Here is a 23,399-nt window from a genome sequence, read left to right as displayed (position 1 = left end):
ACTAAGACTAGCATGACCAAGTTCTTAAAATAATTCCATCCATCTACCAAACATCCAACAGAACCAAAAAGTATAGTTGACTATCATGTAAGAATGTGGTGGCAGATGACAGACAAAGATCCATCTCCTTCCAGGAAAAAGTTCTTCCCACAGGCTGCAAGTATGAAGCATTTTATTGCCATTCATACGCTCTCAGATCAAATAAAAGTACTTGCATTTCTATCAACTTTGTAAAATATCATTTGTCATTACATTTCCACTGTTGTATCTCACAAGTAAATGTTGAGCCCTGCCTTTCTGATTTTCTAAGTTTTACAAAACACTTACATAGCAGCTAAGGACAATCTGGTAAGCAAAGTATTTTCTTAACAGGGTATTTAATTTACACAAACAAGGGCTGTTAATATCTTTTTCCTGCTATATTGTCAATCACAGAGGAATGGGAATTAAGGAATAGAAAGGCTCTTATTTTAGAGATAAGAGGTCTTAGTTTTAAGTAGCATTTTCTTCTAATTCAATTTATTGTTTTTTCATATTTCTATAGTACAGTTACTGTCTTTTCTAAGGTGACATAAATAAGTTATACCTCCTTTTCCTTGATAAACCATAAATAAGTTACTGTAAAATTACATAAGACTGCTGCGAGTGGAACATTTGAAGTAGTTTATGAAGCAGGCCAGTGTTCACCTTAATTTAAAGGTAAGGACGTTGAGGCAGGAAGCTTAGCAATCACACACCTTAAGGTATAACAAAGAACCATTATTAGAATTTAAGGACTTCATGTTTTACCATTTTGTAAAAGAATACTCCCATGTTTCCAAGAGGGGCTAAGAAGAAGGACAGAGTAGATCTGTAATTAGTAAAGACAACTCAGCTCTTTTGGCTCTAGATTCTTAAGTTCTTCATGATGGAACAGTTTTTTCTTGTCTAAAAAATAAATACAAGAAGAAATGAGTTTCCCAGGTCATTTGGTGGCGCTGAGACCCAGAAACACAGCCCTGATTCCTCTCGCTTAGTGAGGATACAGCCACTAGACCATGGGATTCCTTTTGGATCTTCCAACCTGAGACAATTCTCGCCATTCTTTGCTTTAAAGCAAATGAACTTTCAACTACAGCCATGAATTCCAGTGGCAACCATTCACTGTCCTTTCAATAGTCAACTGGGAGAAAAAATGTCAGCAACCTCAACAGTGGTAAACAACTATTTCCTTCCAGATAAAGAGCACATTAATTAACTGGTGCTCCCAGGACAAGATTAGGACCATGGCTCAGGTGAACATACACACAAATACAGATCTAAACACCCAGCAGCCTATAAAGGATTCCTATAGACCATTATGAACTAAAAAATGTGCAAACATCAGACTCTTACAGTGAAGGCCACACAGAACCTTTGTAATAAATATTAATTTATAAGGACATCTGGTCTAATCCTCTAGAAATATATGCAGATCTTGAAATAAAAAGTACGGTTACGCACAAATCCTGGAGCTTGTTATCAAGATCTATTCACATTTTTCCCAGCATTATAAAAATCAAGAATTTATGAGTTGAAAATATTTTCCATTCAGAGTAGTAACAAGTAAACATTTCCACTGGTAATCCATACAGACTTATCTGCTTTGTATCATAAAAAAACATACTAGAGATTACACTATTAACTGCATACTGTATTAATGTATAATGGTATTATATAACATGTTGTATTATACATATGCAGCATACTGTATAATACATGTATATAATACATACTTCTATACATTTACTGCAGCGATGCAGCAATGGAGGTGCAGCTTCAGATCTTACGACTTCATGGCTGGTCTGTACAGAATTCCAGCAACACAAAACAGTAGGTTGCATCTTAAGAACTTTGACTATTGTATTGTATTTCAGAAGCTCTGACAGTTTTTCATTTCTACTATGTAAGTTCTGAGCTCAGATGATTGAAACGTCCAGGTTTTGTAAATCAGAAATGAAGTCAGGGCCACCAACCATGTTCTCATGGGGGAGAAGACAAAAGCCAAGGTCCCGTAGGTTCGCTGCAAGAAATAGCAAGAATAGACCTGCCAGGCCAGCAGGAGTGTCATTGCCAGATGAATAAGCACAACCAAGGGCCGTCGGACGTAATGGATATGAGAACAGAAACTGTGACCTTCGCACCGCAGGAAAAGGCACCAGCACAGATAGGCCATTAATGGCACATTGAAAAACAACATCTGAAAAAAAAAATTAGAAAAAAGACAACAATGATCAAGCCAAATATTCTGGGCAAGACACAAAGCACACAAAAAATTAAGAGCACACAAAGCTGTCCATTTCAAATGCTGAGTGCAATTCCTAAAGCCAGAAGCTCAGGCTGCACTTCCAAGACACTGCAGCTGAGAGAGCTGGGCTTGCCTGAGCCTCAGTCCCAGGATAACTATTCCTGCCTGCTCTCTTGCAGTGCACAGCACTAATATGCACCTGACTCTTCCTAGATCTAGTTAAGGGAGTAGTTACAGGAGCTAAACTTGGCAAAATACTAGTGTAACAAAAAAAATGAAAGCCTTTGTGCCAATTTAGCTCTCTGACTCAGCCCAATGTGATGTAAAACAACTGTTAGCACTGCCACAAGGGAGGGACTCTGATGAAGGCAACAATGAACTGTTCAGACTTAGATGCTGAGCAAGTACAGCTTGCCTTTCAGACTAAGGCAGCTGAGAAATGCAGAGGGCAGCCAGATCGGACTAGTAAGAAAACCAGACTCAGGTCTACATGGAGAGTGACACCTACTGATCTGAAGAGTATTCAGCATGCAACAGCTGCCCTGGCCATTCCTTTTGCTTAATTACTGCAACTTGTTTGTAAGGACAAAAAAATTCAGAGAGAAGAGTAAATGTGTAAAGATTGGATGTCAGGATTAGAGGCCACATCAAACAGAAGTGTAAGGAACATATGCACAACTTCCTTCTGTCCTACCTTTTAAGTTAGAAGAAAGGTTAGAAAGTTTGCCATAGTCAGGCACGGTTACTTATCTTCTTCATCCTTCCAAAACTCCTTTCTTTATAAAAAGATATTAAAAACCAACAAAATATTCTCAGGAGAGCAGTTTGTCAATTTCATCTCTAAACACATACCTGTAAAATTCCAACCACATATGTGAGACCACCCCGAAAGAAGGAACCACCAACAAACACCCCAAACGAAAAACAGGCTCCCACTTGGCCGTCTATCAATTCGCCTACAAACCATGGTCCTGAAAAAAAAAAAAACAAACGTATTTCTATATTGTATTTTCTGGTGGTGCTGTAACTCACTAACTCTTAGATCAAAACACTTGGCTGAGTATAATGACTCTATTGTTTGTCTGTAGTATTAAACGTTTCACGTTTAACAAACAGCAATCTGATGAACATTCCTGATGTGAATGAATCCTGACCTTTTGCTATGGTCTATCAATGAGCTGTAGTATGCAATCAAAATACTTCTAAGTTGTTTTAATCTCACTGAGAATTTGTGACAATACAGGTAACATTTCCCTCATGAGAGAAGTGAAAAGATAGATCCTTTCATGTGCTGACCCTACCAGAGAATTACAGTAAAGTTTAGAGACAGTCACACAAACTGAGCCAAGCTGGAATTGTTTACAAGTCAAAATGCATAGCCTGCACCATGTTACTTCCACAACAGTAGCTATTTTAGAAACATTTTATAAGAGAAAAGCTAAAATTCTTAATATTAGAGCTGACACATCTTAGTAATTTGTTTTGTGAGATGTACATACTATGTGTTTGTTTTATGCCAAGGCACAGATCTTACTCAGAGAATAACTGAAACCCAAACTAAGAATGAAAAATACTTGTTTTGCTTTCAAAATAATGTAATAATTTGCTAAATCTATTTGAAGATGTTTTAAGTCCAGCTCTTCATCAATAAACCTTTATTCTCCTTAGACTTCCAACTTTTGAAGTTCCACATTAATTTCACACACATTAAGTATCTTTTCTCTATTCTCCAAGATCTCTGAAGTCCATTTTTTTTCCAACAGAATCTGATGTGTAATTCCAAAAAGTAACTTATGTCCTCCAGTACTCTAGGTTACTTACCCAGAACAGTGTATAAATTCAGAACCAGAACTGAGTAATAGAAGGCATTTATTTTACTGAAGACATGAAGGGAAAATGAGGTCAGACCCAGTAGTCCTGGCTTTTCTAGAAGGAGGCAACATTTCAGAAATATGAACTTGATTCAGGCTGTAACACGCATACACATCTTTGAGATAAGTTTGTATGTTACTCATTCAGTTAATATAAAAATATTTGGTATGGCTACAGAACAAATGAAAGGTAATTCATTTCTAGAATGTGACAAATAGAAATAAGAAACTAGTGAATACTACAATGCTAATAATAGCAAAAAAAAGACTAGCATTCTAAACAAAGGCACTTACTGTACGTAAATAAAACTGAGTGACCATTCTATACCCAGAAAATGAAGTTAGCTAGAATGAAAAACATGGAGAAAGTTCATATTAAATGAAAAGTAAGAATTTGAAACAGTAACTGTGCAGGTCACAAAGGACTAGGTTTACAGGATACTCTTTGATTAGATCTGCTTGATGAAATCTACTAGCAACTGAGATAAAATTAAGGCTGGATGTTAAAACAACAGCATTCTGACAAGCATGTCATACTAGCAAGAAAAAAGCAAATTAATAGTAGTTGCTTAACTGCAGCAGTTAATTCATAGACTGAGATCCAAAGAGCCTTCGAAATGAAGTTAGCTTTTATAAATCGGCCTTGTATATGGCTGCCCTTCTCACAAAACACTAATTCCCAGGTGGCAAGCTTGAACTTTGGAAATCAAGAGCTCTATAATATGTTCACTAATCTGTAGACAAGTGTTTCACAAGTGTAGACAAGCTGATCATGAAGCACTAGCTCTTTCTACTTTAACTGCTGAAGTCCATCAAATTAACTGAAAAAAATACTTTCTCTTTCTATGTAGAAAGTTGCTGTAGTTGCCTCACAGTGCTACGTGATTATGGAACGGAAGGAACATACACTGACATGAATAGGAAAGGAGGTGGCATCTAAAATAATCTCATTAGTAAGGTGTGGTTCAAACAATTGTTTAAAGGATAAACACCGCTAAGTTGAAAGTATTAGTTTTCAATTACCAGATTTATCATGAGCAAAATATCAAGTTACAAGAACTGACACTATTGTGATAAAGACAGAAGCCTGTACATGTCATTTGCAAAGGTCAACAAAAATGATTGTTGTAGCAGGAAATCTGTTTCTCCACTTTGGTGACAGCAATAACGACAATTGTGCACTAGCTGTAGTGAAACGAACACACAGGACTGAAACAAAATAAAACATTACTTTCCCTATGCATCAGATTTTCCTCAGTGGAAAAAATTAAGATGAAACCTTTAGACTTCAATTGACTTTTTTTGCTTAAATGAAGATACCTGATTGAGTTTAAGCTCTCAACTGACTTCATTTGATATACTGGAGAATTTCTGGGTCCTCTTAAAACAAAGCTGGAGCTTTTGAGAACCCAATTAAAATGCACAGTGCTGGATGCAAAACATAATGGTGAATAACTACAATTATTTACATATTGTTAACATGCAGATAAACAGTAAATAAGATTAGGCAAAATAAGATCCTCTAAAAAAAAAAAACCCCAAAACAGCTAAACATTGGTTCATACCTTTGAGTGCTGGTTTTTGGAGGTATCTGAAAACAACCAGCAAGGCAATCTGAATCAGCACAATCAGTCCAAAGAGTGTACGAGCCTGAAAACAAACAGTTTTAAGTCTACGCCAGCTCTGAAATATTAACAGCCTTTAAGCATCCCTTTTAGACACTGATAGAATTATACAAAGATTTCTAATTGAAACAGATATTCAATGCTATTTAGCATTATGGCATCAATGAATTAAGAAACTTAAGTTACTAGATTTACATTTACTTGCATCTTACTGACTTCAATTCAGTTGGATGTATGACAATATACTTGAATCTTTTAAAAGTGGTGTTTGTAAAACATGTATTTAAACTCCATCAATACACTTCCTACATAAAATATTTTTTCAGTACTGTCCTGTATAGAACTGCACTTCAAGATACTGGGAGGAATACTGGTTATTAATTAATGTAATAGTTTTGAGCCAATTTCTATACTGTCTGCAGTCATGTGGACATTACTGTGCTCTTCCAGAAATACACCTTAACCATTACTACATGCCTTCTTCCCATGTACTGAGTTGTAATGTCTGGATATAATCTGAAACTTACTGAAGTCAATGGGAATTTTGCCTTCCTTGCTACAGCTAGCTATAACATCAGCAGCTGATGGGAGACTTTTTTTTGTCCAGTACACACAATACAAAAGATGAAGTTTTATCTGATTTAATATTTCCTTTTTCTAATATCTCCAGTAGCTTGTTTCCCATTTCTTAGTTACACAAATTTGTGTGTATATATACTTCAAAACAGATAATTTTGACTAAACCATGGAAGGCAACTTATGCCTTCCATGTTCATGCATAGTTCATGCAAACTTCACATTTGAAGTACGCACCTGGAGAAATGAAAACTGAAATACCTGTGAAGTTTCAGTGGAATTATATCTGAAAAAAACTAAAGTGCATTAAAGTCTACTGGAAATTAGAAAAATGCATCCTGCAGTCTGTGGGGAGGCCAGCACAGACTGACAGCTGTTTTACTGAGAACACTTACTAGAACATAGTGGTCAGTAAGAAGAATAACAGATGGCCAAAAGCCAAATCTAAGAGGATGGTTTTCTTCCATAGAAAATATATGGCCCTGTGTGATAGTTCTTCCAGAAGCATCCTAGATTGAAATAAAATAAGAAACCAATTATATACAAGTAGTGCCAATGTAACATTACAAAGAAATGACAAAAAAATCAGGTTAAAGTAGCAAGTTAATCCCTTCGGCATTTCTGGAAAGCAGACTGATATATGCATACTGCAGTATCAAAACACTTCTACCATACAGAACATTACTTCCTAACAATTTTGCAACTCCATTAAATTTGAGATTGTAGTTTTTAAGTCTGAAAGTCCTGCACATAGAGGACATCCTTTCAGATATTCAGCAGTTTTATGGAAGGCAGCAACTCTTTGCTGGCTACCACCAACACTTATTTTTTGAAAGCTCAATTTGAGATAATAGCCTGGCTTTAAAAAAAAATAAAGCTTTGCTCTACTTTGTTTCTGGCATATTTGCCGGTTACCTTATAACTAATGTAGGTATCCTCATGATCCAGTAGGGCATTTTCATTCCCATTTCTGCTGTATTTTTTTTTAAACAGAACTCTTTGATATTTGTACAGATGTAATATTGATATCTTATCTCCCAGGATATACTGAACTGGCTATTTATATTAAAGAACTCAGTATGTTTACTGTGACACCTGAGACCATAAAAATTTAGACAACCCCAGAAACAATGCACAGCAATCAAGTATTTGTGTTTTCTCCAGACATATAAAAGTCAAGGCTTCCATCTTCCTCTTTCCTCCAACTATTCAGTGACTAGACATAATAGTGATTGAGAACTGGAAAGGAATTCAGATTTTTTAAAGTTCATTTGCAAAAAAAAAAACCACCAGAATTCAACAAGAAACACCACTACTGCCATACAAATCTGTATAACACTCTTCAAGTGTTGTTTAGTTTTGTGCATATGTTTTCAGTAGTTAAAGTAAAAATCAGTTATAAAATATAGCCTCCCTAAACAAAACATCACAGAAATCAGTAACAAGCTTTGAGGTAGAACACTGACAGTACAGAAAAGCCATTGGAGGGCATGGAGGGACCGGGAGGAATAATGGAGCCCTATAATCCTTGCCCTGTGAGGAAGAATGCCCAGTGGAACTCAGCTGAAACTGAACCCAGGACAAAGCTGAATTCCCTGGTGTGATTAGGTTCTTTAAAAGCCACTCGAAGGGTCAGAAATAAAATATGTTTGCAAAGCAGAAGCATTGAATAAGAAATATTTTATCCCCCCAGCAATCCAATGTGACTTAAGTTCGATGTTCTGGGAAACAGAAATCATATTCCCTCTCAGCCTGCAAGAGGCTGTAAAAAGAACTTCAGGCAGCATTCCCATCTCCAAAACCTTCCAGACCCAGTTCCTTTGCATTCTGAACTAACATAATGCTTCTTTGTATTTTCCCTGATCAATCCCAATAATCTTTGAGGATTAAGTTCAAGATACATGGTTTCTTTTGAGTAATAGGCAAAAATTTCTGAATATTGACTTGCTCTTCTGCCCTTTTTTAATATTTCTCATGAAAAATAATAAACCTTACACTTACCCAGATGCTTTATTAATCTTCTAGAGCTCAGTAGTCTGTGCTATTCTATTTAGCAAACATAATCCATCAGAAAAATATCAAGTCAGTTGTCATGCATTTTCCCTCTAGTTACGTGAAGGCTGATGGCACACATGACTAAATAAAGATTCAGCACAAAGAATGCCAATAGGTATCTTACCTGGACAGTCACATCTATTTGATGGGTCCCTTCACTATAGTTCTGTGGGCTCCACTTCAGCACATAGAGAGGGCCAGACGCCTGATGAGCATTCCCCAAGCGAACTCCATCTATATAGACTGTGACAGAAGTAATGGCAGCAGGGGAGAAGACCAGAATTCTAAGGATTGAACCAACAGCAAAATAAACAGATCTAATTAGAGGAGTTGCAGATTCATCATCATCTCTTCAAGAGATTTCCCCTTGTCATATAAGACTTAATAATTCAAAGGAGATAGTTAGAAATAAAAAGGATAAAAAATCTGTAGACAAATGATAATACAGAGCTCTTTCTTACTACTAACAAAGAAAGTCCCATACAGCATTGTGCAAAATAACAGAACAGGAAATTGGGCTGGGCTGACAAAAACATAGATCTTCAAAGTCCAGGCAGAAATAATATTAGAACTTAGAATCTTGCTGTCAAAACATTTGTTAACATTAGTTGAATACATCGTTCTGCAAACATACAGCTGGATAATGCTCAGACATTTTCATTAAAAATCACCACTCTTTGAACTCCTTTGCTGTTTTTTTCCTGTTTTTGACTTCTTGCTACTGGGAGTATAAACTCCTCCTGTTTGTAATTGAATTTATAAGAAATGAAGTGGAACACAAGAATGGTACTACAGATCTGAGATACCAACAAACATGATTATAGGTACTATTAAGTGCTGCCAGACAAACAATGATACTAAGATCAACTCAATATATTGCATGTCCTATTTCTTTCATGTCCGGTAGTAATAGAGAAGGCATGGTGGAACATGTGTCAATCAAATGAAATGTAGTTATAGTAATTATTCCACCAGTTCATATGTTTAATATGATCACAAAAATGTTCAGATGAGATTCTAAGCAGGAAACTGGCAAGTATTAAAGCACTGCTTCCTAAACTGAGAAGTACAACAAACTTCTTTTTGATTGTGATTCTGCATATTTAATATACTTGTATTTATTGGCATAACAACAATTTTTTTTAAGGTGTATGTTACATAAATAAATACCATGAAATACTGCACCTATTAAAACATTGTGAAATACTGTAAAATCAAGAGATTATTATAGGGTACCTGATATGAGTGGAGTAAAGAATTTTCACTAGTGGTTCGTGAAAAGAACTGCTGTAAAGGGAGGATTTGGGATTGGTGATGAGAACTGCTGGCCATTCTTCAAAGGTGAGATCTACAAAACTAAGGAGGTCATGATCAAATGCAAGGATCCGGTACCTAAGATGAAAGAAAGTTTTGTTGACACAACTACTGCATGCCCAGGTGACACATGCTTCCCAGTTTCCTACACAGAACTTGTTTGACTTAGTTTCTATTTCTACTCTTTTGTGCTCAATCGTATGTTAACTGACTGCTGTATTAAATGTACAGCTGGTTACCTCTCATCAGTTTCATTTGATTACAAACCACTGAAGCAATGCTCAAAAATTGAAACATCAAAGTCTGTTGAATCTTGCATATGAATGAGGGAGATGTACATTATATTTGGATTCTTTGACATAACATTCATTTCTATAGTGCCTGTTTAAGAACTCTAACCATAGGCAAAGATCAGCTTTTGCCAGTACAAATGTATTTCTATTGGCATTAATGCAGAACAAAAGCTAAAATACTACCATTCATTCCATATAGCATCACATTTTTTGACATGCTGCTAAAGTAACAGCACATGTAGATGTTTCATCTCTAGAATTCCTACAGCTGGCCCAGAGCATGGATCGTAAAGTACTGTAAAGTCAATAAGAATACAGATGTAAAGTATTGGATGATCAATAAGTATATAGAGAAGTTAGGCTTAGTAAGATTATCACATTGGAAAAGATAATCACAGATAAATAGAAGTGCTCACCAGCATTGTAGGCTCACAGGAAACTCCACAAGGAGGGATCTCCAGAGAGAGATCCTTCCTCAGTGGCAGTCAGCCCTTAAATGGGGTCTAAGAGAGGTGGAGCCTGGCTCCACCCCTTCCATTTACAGGTGAATTGCCTTCACCTGTGCTCCCAGGGCTGACTCAGTGCTTGCCTCAGGGGGTCACAATCAGAGGTTCAGGCCATGATTCAACAGTTCCCATGCAAGTACTGATGCTGAATTTTATTACAATGTTTTCCAACTTTGAATATTAAACACACATTACATAGACATTTAGATGCCATCTTTTTAGTTCTTAAATATCAAGAATGGATCAAAAGTTAGTTTATGTGATTTATTAGCACACTGTTGGTACAGGGAGGAAAACTTCATAAAGACATTTTTCAAAAACATTGATAGTAATATTACCAGTCAGACAGCTCTAATGATTCTCTTAAATTCTCCAAATAGCATAAAAAGGTACTAAAGTAGAACTACTTAGGGTCCATACAATAATTTGCTCACAGTGTTTACTTACTTCCTGTTGTCCTTCCAGTCTCCTAATTCCAGTTCCAGAGTGCCACTGCGGTGTTGGCTATACAAGGCTGGCATCAGTCCACCCATTGTATGGAGATGTCCACATAAATAAGCTGTGGCAGAACTGATAAAAAAATAAGAATTATGATTGTTTGGATAGGAAGGAAATGCCATTGCAGAAAACCTGTAAAGTGATAGACAGTACGTGATGACAAACTAGAAGTGTACTTCAGATCAAAGACGCATGCAAAAAAAGACAAAAAGATCTCACCTCATTAATGCTCGTATCCCTGGCGCTGGGGATATGATTGTTGAGGTGGGATAATGGCCAAACCAGACAGTATGATTGCTGCGGAGACTTTCTGTGGCCATCACAGAGAGCTCTTGCATTTGTCTCTGAAGTGGGCAGGTGTTTGGAGAAAAACAAACAAGCAAACCATTAAACAAAACCAGTAAAATAACTATTTAACTATTCACCCATTTAGGTTATTTGGAAATAGTAACAAAAATGCAGAAAGAAACTAAGAAGGCAATTCATCTGTTATCTATAGAGAACATTTACAGTTGCTTTAGGATAAACAAGTTGTACTGCTAAACATATCATAGAAATCCAATGTTGGAAAAAACATGAAAATAAGATACTTAAATTCCTTGCAACTTAACAGAGGAAGAGTGTACTATAAAGACATACTTCATTAAGTTACATTTCTATCCTTTCTACTGCTTTTTTATACAGTTAAAGAAACATTTCAGTTGATTTACCTATGTGTTTACCATGCAGTTAGCACCCTTATTATTTCCTGACTTGCTTGACAGCCTCTTATAGCCACAAGGGATCTCAGAATGGCACACCATGTGATTCAGTCATTTCACTGGAAGAACTGTGACACTGAATCTTGGAACTACTACTCTAACACTGCTGTTAATGTTAAGCAAAAGTATCACTTTAGACAGCAAGTTGAACTTCTCTTTCATTTCTTTGACTGTCTTTTTGACATCAACCACTTACAGTTTAGAGAGACTCCCAATACCAGCATAAGCCAAAACATTTAATGCAGGAAGCAGGAAAAAAAAAAACCAAGAGTACAAATCCACTCTTTCACTATTTGGCAAATCTTTTAGAGTAAAATAGTGAAGAATCAATATATTGTTTTCCTTCCTACCTAAAAATGAATGCTGTAATGCATGAATACAGGAAACAGAAATAAATCCTGTATTAAAAACAAATTGATTCAGTATACCTTTCTGGGTTAGTGTGGCTAATTTAAGTGAAATTAAGATTTCATTTGTCTTATGAATTTGGCCTCTAAGAAAATTTCTACATAAGATATCTATTAGAAACCCAAGCTATGCACTGATACAAATGCAATTTATTGTTCAAATTCTTGGCAGAGGATTAATCCTTAACACAGTTACAAGTGTCTACTGACCCATGGCTACCTTTTTCCTTACCTCAAGATTTATGCAAAAACTTGCAAGTGAGGCTCTTCAACCTCCTGGTGCTGGGTCATTACCAAGAAAGTTCTTGGAGCCCAGACAGGAGCTCCAGTTGGAACGGCATTACTTTACTCCTTAAGAATTTGTATGCAAAGCTACCCGTGGATCTACATACCCATGGATTACAGTAAACAAGGAAAAGGGTACTATATCTTGCACTCCTACATCATCTTTCATCTAAGTATCCTAAAGTGATTTAAAAACATTTAACGAAATGTTCTTCTAACCTTATCCAAAGGAGACTCAACATGTTACTTGTCATATTCTGTCTGTGGTAACAGCCTCAATGACATCTGTTTGCCAAGATATAGTAACTCTATGCAATAAGTCAGAAAAGTATCTCAAAAAACCAAAAACATACATACAAACTACACAGAAAATCAAAAGGAAGCTGATATTTCTTTTGAAGATTGGAATTGTGTTATTTTTTCAACAAACAAAACAAGGAAAATGTGTAGTTTTTATGGTCTTGGAAGACCAGGACGTCACTTTTAATAAATAACATTTCTTTAGAGTGTTCTTTCATATTCATACTTCACATTTCCATCATGAAACTTAGTGCAACCATCTTATCTGTAATATTAATCAAAACAAAAATCCAGCAAAGCAAGGAGCGAAATTAGGAAGTATTTTTTGTTTCCAAAAGTTTTACGGTATATAAAGTACTTACCACTACATTTTTGCTAAATTTTAATAAACTACTGACAGAACCTTATAAAAAAATCGAATTTGACATTGTTGTACTGGATTCTTTTTTGAGAGAAAACATAGGCTCTAAATATTAAAAGGTACGTTCATTTTTCTTTACAAAATCTCCACACACATTAACTTACAGACATAGAAACTCTTTTCAATGAGCAGAAATCTTTCAGGTGATTCTTAATTACAAAAAAGGAAAAAACACCCCCAGATTAATACACCATACAACAGCCAGCAAAATGAAACATTAAGAATTCTGAAATACCGTATTTAAAATCCCAAAGAAATTATAGGGTCTCTTTGGGCCTGGGCTGAGTGTGGCATCCACGCAGATGAATGAATAGCTCCCAAATGAGGTGGTATGGACATAATGGAAAGAGCCATCTTTCCGCCAGGCTGAGTACTTCCTGCCAAAATAAAATTGAAATGTTGTTATTAGGAAAGCCTGCAGCAATGATAAAAATGACACATGTAGGATAAATGCAAAAGCTTGTGCGTTAGATCTAGCTCCATATTGTTACTGCAATAAAATCTTTAAAAAAAAAACAATGACATTGCAAATCCTGAACTTAGAAGTAAATATATATATATACACACTATACTTTCAGTGTAGTATAAAGACTTAAAGACTCTCTCAGAATCTCTGTAGTTTGAAATTAATGTTATCTTTATGAACATCATTAACTTTTAAGAAAACTGCAAGCTCCGTACCACAATCCTTAGGTTTCTGCCTCTAGTCTCACTTAAATTATGTGCAACAGTTGAATTATCCTCTGCTTACACTACAGATGTAAAATAAGAACTCACGCGTTTGTATGTTTCAATACAACTGCTGCCTTCTTTAGTTTTAATACATATTTAACATCAAATCTTACTCTGTTAACTGTTTTCCCTGGCCTATATTTTTGTACCTGCAGCCTACAGTGCCTTAGAAGCGTGCAGCAAAGAATTATTTGACCAGATATCATGCAAGGGATTCAGTGTGTCTCAGACAAAAAGAGATACTGTCCTTTAGATTGTTTACTGATGTGAGGTGGAAAATTAAAAAACCTTCCACAAGACTCTTTACTCCACCATCCCCTTTCTATCTCCTTTGAGTGTGGCACATTTCAGAAAAACGTTCTTTGTTGTATTAATCATTTTGAATCCCTTTTGTGAGGGCTGTGTCTTCAGCAGGTTATCCGTACATGTTTCCAAACAGCAATGCTGTCCAGGCCAAATTTCAGCACCAAGAATTCAGGGATGTTCCTACAAATTTGCTAGTGCTACATCTTCCCACACAATTCACTAGGATTTCTGATAGCAATCATAACTTAAATAGAGTGGAAGACAAATAATACACTGCTGTGTTGCCAAGGCTGTGGGAAAAGATACAGGGACATGCACTGAACCAGCCCATGTAAAAGCCTCATTAGTGCCATACATACACCCCTGCACTGTAAATCCACATTTGAATTTCATGTTCTCCTGCAAATAAAGCTGCTGTAGGATAGCATCTGTGAACTCATGGGAAAACATTATCTGCTCTTGCCTGGCTGCAGGAACTGAAGCAAATTGGTGAGCTATCAGAAATGTTTCTCTCTTTGCTTACTGTGAAAGAGAAATTAGATTTCTAAGTCCTCCCCCATTTCTAAAGAGTCAGAACTACGAGCATCTCTGAAATTGAGACAACATTTTGTGTTCAAATGTGAAGGGCAGAAAAAAGAAAGGATTGAATATCAGTGAAAGCTGTGGCTACCTTTACAACATACAAACCAAAGAGCCAATGGAAAAGGTGAAAGCTTCCTGACCAATCTTTCCATTTAGATCTCTAGTGAGTTCCCCAAGACTCATCCACCCACCATCCTCTTCTTCCCCCCCCCCATCTATACTACTACTTTTAGTCTTTTAAAAATCATTCAAGTGTGAAGAAATGGTTCAGATAAAATTTAGACCCATATGGCATGACAACAAGTATGTAGAATGAAAAAGTAGTGTTGTGTTACTTTTTTCTTTCCCTCCCCATCTATCTCAAAGAAAAGGTTCTTCAAAAGCACTTGTGGTACAGAAATAAACCACAGAAGTCCTCAAGAAATATAATGCACAGAATGTCTCCTAAACACAGATTTACAGGGTGTGCAATTACAAAATAAACAGGGCTAAGAGATCAGAAGTCTAAACAAAGAATTCTGTTCTGAGTACACTCTACATGACTAACCAGTAGCAGGAATGGCAAACGTGATCCTGGGCTACAGAACAGCCAGTGAGAAAGCATAATTGACAACTGAAAACAGATTTTGACATTGAATAAAATGGTGTCTGCGTAGAAAATAAAAATACCTGTAGTAATTCTGAACGCTATCCAGGCGTGGAATGTTGAATGAATCTGTAAGAGAAGAAAAAAGTAAATGAATACATTTTCACATTAAATTGATTATTTGTCTGTACTTCGTAGTGTTGAAATAAAGTGGTCTCAGCAAGCACTGGCAAGCTGTATTTAAAAAAAATACACAGTCAATGAGCAAATTGTCTGACTGTACATAGGAAACATCACATACCTCATGCAGTTGACCCAATAGTATGAATACTTTTCTCACTCAAGTTTCAATTCAAAGGCAAAATTTTTGTAGACGTGCAAATTGTAATTTAGTGGCTAAAAGCTAACCACACAGTTTCACCACAAAGCTTTACAGAAGCTTTTGAGATTGGGTGGCTTATATGAAGACCTAACTGACCTGGGGAAAATGAAGTAGGAATAGCAACAGGGAGTAGCATGTGTAAAACATAAGCAACCCGGAAAAGTTTGTACTGCACTGTACTACAACTGTCCTACTACAAACTGAATGTTTGTACTGGGGCCCACACCTCTCCATTATAGCTGCTAACAGAAGTCTTCCAGGAAAATGGGAGTAAGTGTTATGGGCTGTATATAAAACAGGATGTACTTCTCCACCTCAGCACTAAGCCTTCTAGTTTTGCCCTTCCAGTAGGCTATACAAGCCAGCTGTTACAAGGTTATTGATGAACACATACTACTTTTAGAATATAAAGCTATAAGAACACACCTGTGAAAACTAAATTAAAACCATTTCTTCAGTACAGTAAGGTTACAGCTTGCTCTTCTATTAAAAGATGGAGTTCATAAAACAACAACCTGGAAACTAACATCTGAAGATACATTCTATCACTTGACATGCAAAGCAATACATGAAGACTCCTACTTCCTTGTTACTAAAATTCCAGTAAGTGCCTGTAAACAAAATATTGCCCTTAGTGGAACAGATACTTGGATAGCAAGCCTTTCTACTGACTTATAACCACCATTAATATGCTTGTTACTAACACTTCATTTTTTAACTTACTTAAATCATCTCTGTAATCACAGGAAAGAAAATGTTTCAGTTCCTTCTTACCATGGTTTCCTTTGATATCTATCCACTTAGTTTTTTCCTTGACCCTTGATCGCTTCAGGACCGATTGGTAAATTCTCCACTCTTCTTCTACCTGCTCAGACCCCAATTTATCACTTGTCTTAGCATCTGTCAAATCACCTGCAAATGTACAAAGGTGAAATCTAATGAGATATCCATACAGCTCATGCAAGCACTTCATACAAATACCAAGTAGGCAAGCATGCAATGCAAGCTTCCTAGTGTTAGTGGCAGCAGGCCTCCTGGGTACAATCTGGACATTCCTGACTTCTGGTCTAAGAGGTTACTATAAGGGTAAATGCCTTCTAATGCAGATACAGAAAGCTAATCAAATGCCTATCAAGTGTGTCACTGCAACACTTTTACTAATCACAGGCTAAAATAAAGTACTATGCATTCTTTATCCCTGATAATTCTAGTCATGGAGACTTCGACTTCACATCTTCTCTATTTCCCCAAGCTCTAATTGAAGTTCAAATCATTCTCATTTTTGTTTCTATGCTAACGCTTTCCTGCAGTGTTAGTAGAAAGATGAATGCTAACTATTTCTGAGCTCTGAACTTAAAAAGCAAGTAGCAGATAAGCAACTGCTTATCTCATCTACAATAAGGGCTCAAAATCCTTTCAATTTGCTTGCTAAAACTTAATCCATTCCAACATTAGAAGTAAGGTATCAAATAAAAATGGCAAGACTGATTTTACCTGTCCTGGCAATAGAATAAGTTCAAACAGAAACCAGCAGAAAAAAAAATCTTACATCAGGTCACAGCAGAATTTCATATAAATAAGCAGGGACTGTTGTAATGCAGAATAATTGAGGGAGGAATTGACTCCTAATTTCTTTCAGAGACACTGCTCTCTCCCGCAATTTCACACACAAAGAATGAAACGTAACCTCTACAAGAAAAGAAGGTGGCTACTAAACACAACTTAGGTATAGTGACAAATAAGGGGAAAAAATAGCTACATAACTTAATTTCTTAGTTATACATAGTATGCCAAATTCCCATCAAATTGAAGATATTAAGCAAAAACTAATTCTCAAGTTCAGAAGTTGGCCTCTTCTGCTTCTAGCAATCTATTTTCACCTGCAATTCTACTTCCACAGCTCAACAAACCTTTAAGTTTTAAGGCCCTATTCTGAGATCCTAGAATTTTGCTTATTTGCTTTTAATTTGACAGCACATTCAACAGGAAATTCACACTTGTGAATTGCTTACCTGTTGCGAGAACAAATGCTGGTTGAATTATATTGATTGTTTCAGAGCAGAATTTTTCCAAGTCAGAAGCTCGTGTGGGATCCTGAAATCTACTTATATGGATATCTGACACCTGCAAAAGAGAGAAAAATGAAACGCTGCCCTAAACAAGTTGTTCTGCAAAGCCAAATATGCTAGAGTGCAGCATAAGGGCAGTCACGTTGATTCATACTGGTATCAAGGATGCAAGTACAGAAACAGATGACTAGGGAGAAACAAGAGCAGAACAAGCATATCATACAGTGTTGCCTCTGTAGCTCCTAAAATCACACATACATCAAGTCTCCTTAGTTCTAAGGGCATACAACAGTATGGGAAAATACTTGCTATCTACAATAAGTTTTGATAGCTGTAAGCAGCCTCTTGACTTCCATGTTCTATGAATTTCTGCTGCAACACAGCAACCCTTCTGCAAGAGAGAATTAAACAGTTCTGCAAAGCAAGAATAGGTTAAAGTCAGCTTAGGACTTGAAGCACACTAAGCAGTCATTTTATACCTGGTACAAGATTCCCAATAGCCAAGCAAAAGGATTTCTAATAATCTCCCTATTCACTTTAATGGGAATCTGATGAGGGCACTTTGATCCCATTCCACATACCTTCATGAATGCAGAAGTTACCAAGAAATAAGGAGACTACTTGTACACAATCATGAAATACACTGTTCATCTCTGAACCAATCAGTCAAAGCCTTCACAACAGTAAAGCCATATTGAGCCTTAGAGAAGGAATGGGAAGGAAGGAAATTCAGAACAAGAAAAGTACGTGGATATTTACTTACTTATTAAGTCTATCCAACTATATCTTGGGTGAATGCTTTCAAGCCATTCCACCTCAGTCAAATCAATGCTTTATCCTCTTCAATTTAGACAAATACTATCTCATGCACAGAGATTAGTAAGCACATGCTCATGACCATTTGACCAACGGGCTAGTGGCTGGACCAGATGACCTTAGAGACCTTTTCCAACCTTTATGAGTCTATGATATCACTGATTAAAGAACAACATGAACTTTTACATTCTACTGAATAAACCTGGCTCTTATAAAACTCTTTCCTCTTCAAGAAATCCAGAAAAAAAGACACTCAAATAAAATGCCTTAACTTCTATTTTGTCATTTTAACATACTTGAAAACAGTTTATCTGAATTTAGTCTAGTAAAACCCCACATTTGTTTCTATGGAACTTTCCTCTACACCAGAATTAGATGCTAAAAAAAGCTTTAAGACGTAATCTTAACTTCAAGTGCATTGAGACATTCACAAAACTATCGTGAATTAAAGAGCACAATAAAACTACTTGCATAGCAGAAGAAGGCAAATGACAACAATACCTTTGAACAGCATACAGACACTACAGAGCAATAGCAGTTAATAAAGAAAGAACATTAACTCACCACTTCCAACAACCAGTAATAGCTAAAAAAAAGCATACAATCTCAAAAAGAACACAAGCTCTCGTGGCTGCTAACCCTTAAATGGAGGGTGAGGAGGGGTGGATCCACACTCCACCCCTTCCTGTCACTCAGGTGCATTGCTCACACCTGAGCTCCCTGGGTTAGCCACACCTTCTCACCTGGTGCTTAGTCATGGGTTCAGGGTGCCAATTCTCCTACACTACCTCAATGCATCAAACCTACTTTAATCACTGACAATGCTACAGCACCTTACATCTCCTCCCAAGTCTGTGGATTTGCAACTTATTTATCTCAGCATTCTAACAGAGAATATGCAAATTTCTATCCTTGCTGTCTCCAGATTCTTGAGCAAAAGGTCTTAGAAGAAACCTTTCTCCTGCTCTACCAATAACAACAGAGAATGTAAATCTCAAACGCCATAAGTAGACAGTTGTCAAGAGGCCTGATTTTCTAGAATGGTCTTCCCATTCTTTTTCCCTACTACAATACTAGCTTAAGGTTTACAAAAGGCTTTTCTATTAAGTTCCAAGAGCTGCAGCATCCCAGCACTTCCGCAGAACTGAAACTAACTTTATCATTATTAAAAACCATGAAGTATGAAGGTCACAGGAGTTACAAAGAAGTGGAAATGAGCAGGCAAGGGGAAAAGTTTGTAATGCTCTTAGGAAACTGGGAAATCAATTTCACAAAAGGAAATACAAGTCCACCTGCCACATTACTTTTCTCTTTTGCCTTCACCTGACCTGTCCAGAAAGCAAGCCTCTCCCACTAAGACACAGGAAGTGGCTTTCATCAAAAAGGGGTTGGAGGAACCTTAGGGGTGAGGAGAAACCACCGTCCACATCCCTTATCTAGAGATAAGGTTGTTTAGAAAAGGCAGGCATTAAGAAGGGAGGATTATGAGGCTTATAGAAACAGGATATACAAGCTGAGAGAAACAGGAAAAAAAACCAAACACAAATGGTAAGCTTGTCAAATTATAGAATGACAGAACGGTCTGGGTTGAAAAGGATCACGAAGATCATCTAGTTTCAGCCCCCCGGCCACAGGCAGGATTGCCAACCTGCCCAGAGCCACATCCAGCCTGTCCTTGAATACACCCAGGGATGGGGCATCCACAACCTCCTTGGGCAAATACTGAATTTGAAAGCTACTAGTACTAAGTAAAGAACTTTTACTATAAGAAAGTTGAAAAAGTCCTTAATAGATGACTGTAGTAGAGAGATCATTATTTAGTTTAGTTTCACAGGAGACGATCCTGTGGATGAGAGGAAAAACATTGCAGAAGCTGCCGTGGGAGGAGCAGAATCTCCCAAGCTCAATCCAGTGACCCGGGGTAGACATGGGGAGTCACCAGGGAGCTTGCAGCCTGTTTCCCATAACATCATCTGGCACAACGCTGGATTTAGCGCTTGATTCATTTCCAAGTTAGGGCAATGATAAAGTTGCTGTTAAAGGGCACATCTGAAAGAGAACATAACCCCACGAAAGTAAAGCCAAGCCTCAAATTAGCTGTGCTGTGACCTATCCTTGGGAGAACTCCACTGGAAGTAATGCAACCAAAGAGGAGTACAGAGCTGTGCATGCAGCTCGCCAGCATAGCTCTGTTGCTACATACTGCTGTAGTACCGGCTCTGAGATTAAAACCTCCAGATAGGGATGTTATCTACATTAATTCAAGCACATATTGCATTTTGAAAACTGTTCTGCAGTGACAGTGCTTTAAGTAGCAGCAGGAAAAAAACACCGGAAAAACTGGCTTAGAAAATACACAGCAATTGGAGGGAACAATAGGACTCGTAGTATGCTGGACTGCACGCTAAGACCATTGCCTGCAGCTAATACAGAGAGAAAGCGTCGGCAGGATTCAGAACAAGAGCGGATTAGCAGAAGGAGCCCATTTGTTAGCAGGAACGGTGCAGCCGCCCAGGTGCTATCTCAGCCGCCGGCGCCCACCCGGCACGTAGGCAAGCAGTGTGTGGGGAGCGAGCAGGGAGCGCTGCGGCGTCAGGAGGCGCCCGGCCGGGCCGGCACACGGCCAGCAGCGCGCAGAGCCGCTCCGGGTTCAGTCGGGTTCAGACAAGGCCGCGGGCACGAAAGCCAAGCTGTGTCGCTCTCGTGCCGGCCCAGTACTTCTGACGCTAAAAAAGAGCGTAGCGATTTCCCTGTCACATAAGTTTCCTGATCTTTGGAAGAGGAAACGAGCAGCCGAGCCCGGTATCACACAGGACGGGGTACTGATGCAACACAGGTTAATGCAATAATTAGGTGAGCTTTAATTACCCCTCCCTTATCACGCTTCGACTCCCGGGCACTCTTGCCGGACACCTGTCGCTCCTCACGGACAGCAAAGGGAAGCGTTCACAGAGAAAAGGCGGGAAGCCTCCCTCAATCTCAGAACCGGGCCCCGCGACCACACGCGACCCCCGCCGCCGCCGCGGACCCCCTCAGCGGGGCCCCGCTCACCTGCACCGCCCACAGCAGGTTGGCGGCTTCCGCCCCGGGGGCAGGCCGGGGGGCCCGCTGGCGGCGCAGACCCGCCGGCGCCGAAGACGCTGCCGGCGCGTACCAGTCCAGGAGCAGCGCCACGGCGGCCGCCAGCAGCAGGCCCGCGGCCAGCTTCAGCATCCTACGCTTCGCCGCCAACCCGCGCCCGCCCCGGGCGGCCTCCGCCGGCTTCAGCACTTCCGCCCGGCGGCCCGCCCCCTCGGGCCGCGCCTCTGCCGGGGGCTGGGAGGGACGCGGTCGGGAGGCCGGTGCAAAGTGCCGCCGCTGCCCCGCACGGCACGTGGGAATCGGGCTCTGTGTCCGCGCTGCCGGCGTGTCAGCAGCCGGGTGCCGCGATCGCTCGTGTTGGCGCTGACACGCGAGGTGAGCCCATCAAAATTCACAGCGTTCGCAGCCCACGCCTGGCTGTTGTACGGCAGCGCTGCTGTCAGCGGTGCCGCCGAAGGGGGCGACTACAGACCTGCAATGCATTCAGGATGAAGATTTGTACTGACTTTTAATTTTCTCGTTGTGCACCGCTGAAGCTGCAAAACTCTCAGTGTTTTTTTTTCTTTTTTTTTAATTATTCCTCTGCCTAAAGCTGTGGCACTCACCACACGTGCACAGTGACTGCAGGTGACTGATTTGGTGAGGTGAATCAACCTGCAGCCACTCCTCAACATCTGCCACAATGTGCCCCAAGTCACGGCACTTCTCACCGTGCCGCGTCAATCTGCTGCTAACTCAATTTAGGACATTACAGAAAAAGAAAACGAGTGTGAAGGTGGGCGATAGTTACCGTGGAAAAGTCTTGTCAGATGTTTTCAAGGCGTAAGAACAACACTGAGTGTACCCCCAGCCAGACACACTGAGGAAAACCTATTGACTATACCTGGAAACACACCTGCAGGCCTTCTCTGCAGCTACAAACGGCGCATGAGCACCTCACAGTGCTCCTCGGCCGGGCCGAGGTAGCAGCATCACCTCACCCCAGGCTCCCACCCGCCTCCTGAGAGCAGGACGCTCGCACCGCCGCCCCAGGGCGGGACACGCACGTACGCACACAGCGCTTCGTCCTCCCGCCGCGTCTCCGCCTACAGGGGCTGAGCACCACCGCGCATGCGCAGGGAGAGGGCGGCGCCTGCGCGCTGCAGCCGTGCCGCCGCTGGGGCGGGCCGTGGAGGCGGCGCAGCGCGGCGGCCCGGTGGCCGTGGGAGCTTCTTCCGGGCGGTGGCGGTGGCCGCCGCCTCTCTCGCTCTCAAAATGGCGGACGGAGGCAACAGAGGGGTTGGAGCGACGGCAACGAGAGCGGCGGGGGGCCGGGTCCCCGCGCAGTCTCAGGAGCGGGCTATGGTGAGGCTGCCGCGCGACGCGACGGCGCGGTTCCCTCCGGCCCCGTTCGGCAGCAGCCCGTGCTGTGCCGTGCCGCGCTGCGACTCCGCCGCTCGGCTGAGCGCCCCTGGCGCCTTCTGGCTGCCCACGGCCTGAGGCACCGACGCGCAGCATTAGGCCGGACCGCGCTACGCCTTTGTGTGCCTGCCGGTCTCCGCGGCACCTGCTGAGGCACCGTCGCGCAGCGGGGCTGGAGGCCGGGAGGGAGCGAGAGGCACGGCCTGGGCAGACGTCGGCCTGAGCGGCAGGGAGCCGGCCCTGCCCCGCTCTGGCCCCGCGGGGAA

The 23,399-nt window shown here is 39.9% G+C and overlaps 2 protein-coding genes across 7 annotated transcripts in view; one reads left to right on the top strand and one right to left on the bottom strand.

The window, feature by feature from the left end:
- Positions 1–158: 158 nt before the first annotated feature.
- Positions 159–22,828, bottom strand: TMEM62 (transmembrane protein 62). 5 transcript variants are annotated; one of them, XM_046942654.1, is made up of 14 exons: positions 22,616–22,828; positions 17,779–17,890; positions 16,541–16,678; positions 15,468–15,513; positions 13,414–13,555; positions 11,224–11,348; positions 10,954–11,076; positions 9,630–9,785; positions 8,518–8,677; positions 6,734–6,847; positions 5,703–5,787; positions 4,088–4,192; positions 3,119–3,237; positions 159–2,218 (listed from the first exon to the last, which is right to left on the bottom strand). In XM_046942654.1, the coding sequence occupies exons 6-14, from the start codon at positions 11,340–11,342 to the stop codon at positions 1,892–1,894; spliced, it is 1,308 nt and encodes a 435-aa protein (XP_046798610.1). In that variant the 5' UTR covers positions 11,343–11,348; positions 13,414–13,555; positions 15,468–15,513; positions 16,541–16,678; positions 17,779–17,890; positions 22,616–22,828; the 3' UTR covers positions 159–1,891. The 5 variants fall into 5 exon arrangements, with proteins under 5 accessions (XP_046798610.1, XP_430033.4, XP_046798609.1 ...); XM_430033.7 differs by lacking the exon at positions 22,616–22,828 and adding an exon at positions 21,703–21,919; XM_046942653.1 differs by lacking the exon at positions 22,616–22,828 and adding an exon at positions 21,806–21,919.
- Positions 22,829–23,399, top strand: part of UBR1 (ubiquitin protein ligase E3 component n-recognin 1) — a 58,497-nt gene continuing 57,926 nt past the window's right edge. For both annotated transcript variants that reach the window (XM_015287099.4, XM_015287098.4), the window contains exon 1: positions 22,829–23,076. In XM_015287099.4, coding sequence (XP_015142585.1) covers positions 22,843–23,076 — 234 coding nt within the window. In that variant the 5' untranslated portion in view covers positions 22,829–22,842. The remainder of the gene's footprint in view (positions 23,077–23,399) is intronic.

This window comes from Gallus gallus, chromosome 5, assembly GCF_016699485.2.
Source record: "Gallus gallus isolate bGalGal1 chromosome 5, bGalGal1.mat.broiler.GRCg7b, whole genome shotgun sequence".
In the NCBI taxonomy this organism is placed as follows: Eukaryota; Metazoa; Chordata; class Aves; order Galliformes; family Phasianidae; genus Gallus; species Gallus gallus.
This window is presented reverse-complemented; position numbering and strand designations above follow the sequence as displayed.

Excerpts from the sequence above, each read along its gene's own strand:
- TMEM62 (XM_430033.7), bottom strand. The coding sequence starts at position 21,864 with ATGCTGAAGCTGGCCGCGGGCCTGCTGCTGGCGGCCGCCGTGGCGCTG. Across the intron at positions 11,349-13,413 it reads TCTTTGGGATTTTAAATACG|AGACAAATGCAAGAGCTCTC; the intron begins GTATTTCAGAAT and ends TGCCCACTTCAG. Across the intron at positions 6,848-8,517 it reads AAATAGATGTGACTGTCCAG|GATGCTTCTGGAAGAACTAT; the intron begins GTAAGATACCTA and ends ATTTCAATCTAG.